The sequence below is a fragment of the Dipteris shenzhenensis genome, chromosome 2, assembly GCF_047967505.1.
Source record: "Dipteris shenzhenensis isolate YYH24624 ecotype China chromosome 2, Dip_SZ_1.0, whole genome shotgun sequence".
Classification (NCBI taxonomy): domain Eukaryota; kingdom Viridiplantae; phylum Streptophyta; class Polypodiopsida; order Gleicheniales; family Dipteridaceae; genus Dipteris; species Dipteris shenzhenensis.
The window spans coordinates 36,949,885-36,955,883 of NC_141597.1; the positions used below are offsets into that span (position 1 = coordinate 36,949,885).

General features: G+C 42.6%; 1 protein-coding gene across 1 annotated transcript; it reads right to left on the reverse strand.

The window, feature by feature from the left end:
• Positions 1-1,169: 1,169 nt before the first annotated feature.
• Positions 1,170-5,109, reverse strand: LOC147904705 (sulfite exporter TauE/SafE family protein 3-like). The gene is made up of 12 exons (XM_087395230.1): positions 4,962-5,109; positions 4,674-4,833; positions 4,386-4,586; positions 4,236-4,300; positions 4,104-4,149; positions 3,716-3,816; positions 3,492-3,578; positions 3,079-3,129; positions 2,720-2,962; positions 2,528-2,621; positions 1,430-1,570; positions 1,170-1,351 (listed from the first exon to the last, which is right to left on the reverse strand). Exons 1-12 carry the CDS (start codon positions 5,103-5,105, stop codon positions 1,278-1,280), a joined length of 1,407 nt encoding a protein of 468 aa, XP_087251356.1. The 5' UTR covers positions 5,106-5,109; the 3' UTR covers positions 1,170-1,277.
• Positions 5,110-5,999: the final 890 nt, after the last annotated feature.

The following is a 5,999-nucleotide window of genomic DNA, read 5'->3' on the forward strand; positions in this document are numbered from 1 at the left end:
CTTATTGTGCCTCGATCAAACTTCTGACCGTGATTTAGTTCGTCCTTCATTTCATGCTTTTCCTTGACTTCATCCTTCGCTTCTTGATTGGACATCTTTGCTTTGGGCCTTGCTAACCTCAACCCATACACTCCTCACCACTAAGCATGTCTAAAACAATCTTCTCTTGCAACTGCGTAAAGCGGGTATTTGCTATCGACTGCCTTCCACTAAGCTAGTCAATCTCTAAGCTAGAAACAACGGGAGACAACAAAGAAAAGGATATTGTGAGGGCTGCCTAGAGGTGTCTAACAAAGTGTTGGTTCTCAACATCACATAAGGTTTGAGAAGAGGAGTCAGTTAAGGCGGCATAGGTTTGAAGTAGTTTGGAAGGGCTGTCAATTTGGGGGGGGGGGAACATTATTTATTTTAAAAGTCCTTTTGCACCATACGTTGGGCATAATTAGATCCATTATTGAAGCATTGCACTGAAGTTTCAAAATTAGATCCACTTTTCCAAGCATTGCATTGAAGACCATACATCCTTTGGGAATAATTAGATCCATTATCGAAGCATTCCATGGAAGTTTCATTTTTAATCTTTTCAACCTTTTATTATAATTCCTTGGCTTGATACTTCTTGGGCTACTTTAAAATATCATCATGCTGTCTATGCATGTACACATGTATGTATATTTGCATCTTACTAAAAGATGATTGTTGATGGCATTCGAATGAGTTGTATACATGCATATATTACATATTCGATCTTACTAAAAGATCTTTGTTGACAACATTCTATTGATCATTGTTGACGCCATTCTATTAAAGTTGTACTTCACTTTTCATCCACAAAGCATTGATTGGCCAACTTGTATATAGCTTCCATGTCCTATTCAATCAGTTGCGCAAGCGGTTTTGCTAAATAATCCAAAATCTTAAGTTATATAGCATACTCAATCGATAATTGCTTGATGACGTAATCAAATATGGTATTTTATTTCTCTACAAGTTTCTTTCCGAAATTCTCTCACAATCCATAAGCTAACTGTGGGCAAGATGGGGTATCTTTTCAGCAATGACATCAATGATAAAGTCTACATAGTATCCAATGGTGTGGCAGAGCTCTATTTACCTCCATTCATGCACACCATAATATCATATTAGGTTCTAGAGAGCTTTGGGTATACGCTTCATCCACGCTTTTAAGGAGAAGAAAATTGAGCAGAAACTTGATTCCGATACAAGCATAAACTAGCAGAACCCATGTATCCTCCCATGCTCTTAAGCATTTTGAATTAGCATAAACTAGCAAATCCCATATCTTCTCCCATCTTCCATTTTTCAAGATTCTCCTCAAGCCCCACTACACCTGCAAGAATGCAAAGCCTTAGACAAAAATCATGAGCATAAGTAAGGTAAAATCGTGTTATTTAAAAACAGAGCTCACCTAGAAGTACTGCGCTACACAATGACAGGGAAGTTAGAAGAAAAATAATGATGGAGGCCCTTCCCAATAGCTTAACCAAGCTTCGGATAACGTGTTGACCTGAAACGCCTCCAAGAATACTCACACTGAAAAGATATAATGCTGCATAGAAATCTAGTTATTATAATGTCGAAGAAATGGAAATACAATCAATTAATAGTAAGACAGCATGCCATAGGACAAGCACATGAATTCATGGACTTTTTTGAAAGAAAACGATATCACAAACTTTTCTGTTGATAAGATTAAAATATCCCAAAAAGAATGATCTTTGGATTCCTTTGGAAACCATAAATCAAAACACTTTCTTTAATTCTTCGTAAGGCAAAGAAAGAAAATCTGGTAAGAGGATCGAATGTAAAAAAGGATTGAGCAGTTCTCCACAGCTGCCATTTGTTTCTTGTATAAGAGTTCTTCTATGAAAGATGATGTACAAACTACACAACTCAGAAGGATATAGCCACCATCCACATTTCTGATTTCTTACTGGAGATGAGAGATGTGACTCAAGATGTACCATAAATTCTTCCCATGATTCAGGTATCTAGGTCAAACTATGCATAGGACCGACCTATCGATTCTGACCACTCATGTCTGATTATAGTCTCGGTCTCTCTCATTGATTGACGGGAAAAATGAAATGGTTTCCTTACTCGGTAAAAAGGCTTGAGCTCCAAAAAAAATGTAACAAAGCTATGGAATATTGAGTTCAGTTTTACATGGGACACTTATTGATCATCAGTATGTCAGAAGATCGGCTAATAGCACCATATTTCAAGAACGATATCAGAGAAGGAAGATTGTGTCACAGTTTAACAGAGTCAGATTGAAGGCAGGGGTATACCATAAGGAACAGGAAACCTGCCCAGAAAATAGTATTTCACAACTAGCATGGAGGAAGAGAAGCATAGCAAAGGTTGCGGTTCAGTTTTACATGGGACACTTATTTACGTAAACAAATCATCAGTATGTCAGAAGATCCGCTAATAGCACCATATTTCAAGAACAATATCAGAGAAGGAAGATTGTGCCACAATCAGATTGAAGGCAGGGGCCTACCATAAGGAACAGGAAACCTGCCCAGAAAATAGTATTCCACAACTGACATGGAGGAAGAGAAAAGCATAGCAAAGGTTGCCGTTGCAGTGAACACCTATCAGACTCGAGCAAATTGCTTAGTCTACGAGTAGAGCAGTGGAGGAGCATGTTCTCTTTTGACAACTCAGAAAGCTGAATCCCATCATCTCATACCTGGGGATGTAGTCCAAACTCAAGAAGGAGAGGTGCCAGTGCAAAACCTCCACCCAGCCCAAGCAAACCCCCTATCATACCAGCAACCAAGCTTGCCGCAGCACTCACTCCAAGATTGAATGTCCCGAATCGGATTGGGGTGACAACAGATTCACGACCTAACATCGAGAGTGCATCCTCTCTGTTACTGCTTTTGTACAGTTTGATGGCTGCTGCAAGGAAAGCAGATACTGCTACTGGAATCTGCACAAAGGGTTGCTTCACACTTGAACCAAAAGGCATCCACAGACAGCGACATGCACAATTGAGTAAATTCTGGGCACGGTTTCTTCTGCGAGAGTAAGGAGAGCTGCTTGCACCTGAAGACTGCTGATGATCCAATATCTTATACTGCAGGTCAAGGAATAGCTCTGCCAAGTCAAAGAACAAGCAGTTGAGTCAGACATGGTGGAGGCTTGCGTCTCTGGAGTTTAAGAGACCAAATATCAAGAACCTGCCTTAGGTGAAATGTAACTTGGTGGATAGAACGCAGGCCTAAAGAAGTCATACACAGATCTGTCATGCCAATATCAACCTATATATTGACTAAGAGTTGGACCACGAATGGACACGAAACCATTGTATATCATCAGACAAAGGCTGCTGCATATACAGGAAAATTCGTGAATCAAGGGAGAGACACATTCGTAGCCTGCATATGCTATTCAGTTGTTTGCTGGGAAAGATTCTCACGTTTTCCTGTCAATAAGTAGGACTCAGAGACAAGACTTACCTGCAAGATCTGCAAGATCAGGAATGTCATCCACACAAAAAACAGGATGGCAACGTTCCTCCATAAAATGTTCCTCCGCAGAATATCCTGGAAAAGCAATTGCAGTTATCGACTTCAATGTTTCCTGCGGGCTCTCAGAGACTTGCATTGGACACCCAACAGCAAAAATTTATTTTGCTAAACCAGCCAGGTTGATGATGACTCTTCACTAGCAAAGACCTTACCAGTAGCGAATCTTGCCTGTCACCAGCTGTGGAAGTATTATCCGTGTATCTTATTTTTCTACCATCAAGCATCGTAGCAAGTGTACTGACTTCTTCTGCATCTATAGACAAGCAGCTTAATCAGAAGAAAAGACATTCTAGTACTATCCAGCATCAGCGGTACCAGAATGCAGACAAGACGAGGGGATATTGTAGCAATGAAGAGCTCTACAGAAGATTCATTGATCTCATTTAAAAATAAAGTTGTCCACAATTTGGTAGATCGAGAAGTTTTGCAGAAGTAGTTACAAGGCAAACAGCTAACCGTAAGTACTACCTACTTGCAGACTATCAGATTGCCATAGGCAAGAAATTTGGAGATTGATTGTATAGAAGCAACAGACCGTACCTGCTTCGACCTCTGCTGTTATGAGACTTTTTTGCTCTTCGTGCAACTGTGGGCAAAAGACAAGCAATTCCACCAGTCATAGTCATCGCTTCCCCACCTTTAAGACACACACAATTTGGCTTTATCGCTTACCCTTTTCTGGATCGTTTCCTGCTTCCAAGTAGCGACAGCTTTTCCCACCGTCCTTATGCTTGTGCCTTTTATGCGTCCAATCGCACCATTGTCAGTTTGCAAAAAGCTCTTGAGCGTTGACAAAGAGTGTCCAGTGAAGAATCCAAATACCTATGAGAATGACGATAAGAAGCAAGGTTATAATCCAACTGGGGAAGATTACGTTGAATGTTACTCCGATGCTGATTCCAAGGAGCAGCATTGGCTGGAGAAGCAGAGCGAAGTCGTAGTCTATGAGCGGAGAATCCTGAAGCGGGTGTTTTAATCTTAGATTGTATGCCACTGTGGATAAAGCTGTCCCCATGATCATACCTACGAAGGATCGACAACATTGACTCAGTTAAGACTTTTGGTGACGCTACAAAGCATCTATTGCAAAAAAGGCGACGTGCAGCTCACATTTTGACAAAGCCGTAGATGATTTGGAATCGAAGCCGAGAATAAGATTGGCAGTGGGGACGAAAATGGCGCCACCTCCCACGCCACCAGCGCTGCCGAGCGCGGCTCCAAGGAAACCGGTGATGGAAGCCACGAAGGAACGCCAATTGAAGGTGAGCGACTGAAGCATGGAGAGGAGAGGTGATCAAAATGAGACGCGGGAAAGAAATGCGATGCGCGATAGCTGGTGGATGGATGCTCGACAGGAAATAATGCAAAAGAGAATGCGCCAAGGAAGGAGGGAATTACCGGCCAGACATGGTCATCGTCGGAGGAAGCGAGGGGAAGAGAAACTGAGGGGGAAGCAGCGATGGCGAGGAGGCTGGGGAAGACGATGAATAAAACGAAGACGACGAAGAAGAAGAAGCAGCAGCCGCCGCCAGTTGTCGCCATAGCTGGGAGCAGTGCTCACCAAACCCGGTTGAGCATATAAAATTCCTGGTTGAAATTGAAAAATCCCGGTTGGAGTTGAAGGTTGCCTTTAATTTTAAGGGCTAGGATTTACATATTTTAGTTATAAATCCCGGTAAGAGTATAAATTTTTATGGACTTTTATAATTTCACCAAGGTTCTATCTTGGTGGTACCTTTAATTTTCAAGGCTCGAAAAACATTTTTGTCGAGCACTGGCTGGGAGCTCCCCCACTCGTACACAAGACTCACACGCTTGAGCACATTATATTCTCTCTTACCAGGAGCTATTGGGGAGCCCTCCTAGATCTTGTTCCATTGTGTAATACATAGAGCCATGGATTTGACCTTGAGAGCTCGCCCTCACACACTCAGAGTCAAATGCCAACCTGGAGAGGATCTTTCCCTCCCAGCAAGCAGTCCAATGCTAGAGCCTCGCACCCCAGATGTTCTCTGATAGGTTCAGGGAGGGGGAGCCCACTTCTAAATACAATTTGGCCCCGGCTGCTACCCATGGGGACGGAATCCATGCTCAAGCTACTAGAATGATGGACTCAGCAGCTCTCTCTCCGTCTCTAGCAGAGTGCGGGGAGCTGCTCTAAAATGTGTAGCTTGGTTTGCTCTCAAAGCAGGGGCCATGAGCAACCACGTTTGAACCCAGGTATCTTGATTTTTGACGCACGCTTACAAACCCGCACATCGCCTGCCTCACAGGACCTTATTTCGAAGGGCATCCACAACAGTAGCAATGTGACACAGACATAGTGACAACAGAAATTGTCTCAGAGCTAGGTCCCTTTCGATTGCTATTGGCTCGTTCTTGGAAATGGAACTTGTAATTGGTTCACATTTGATGATATTTGGGCGGGGGGTGCCG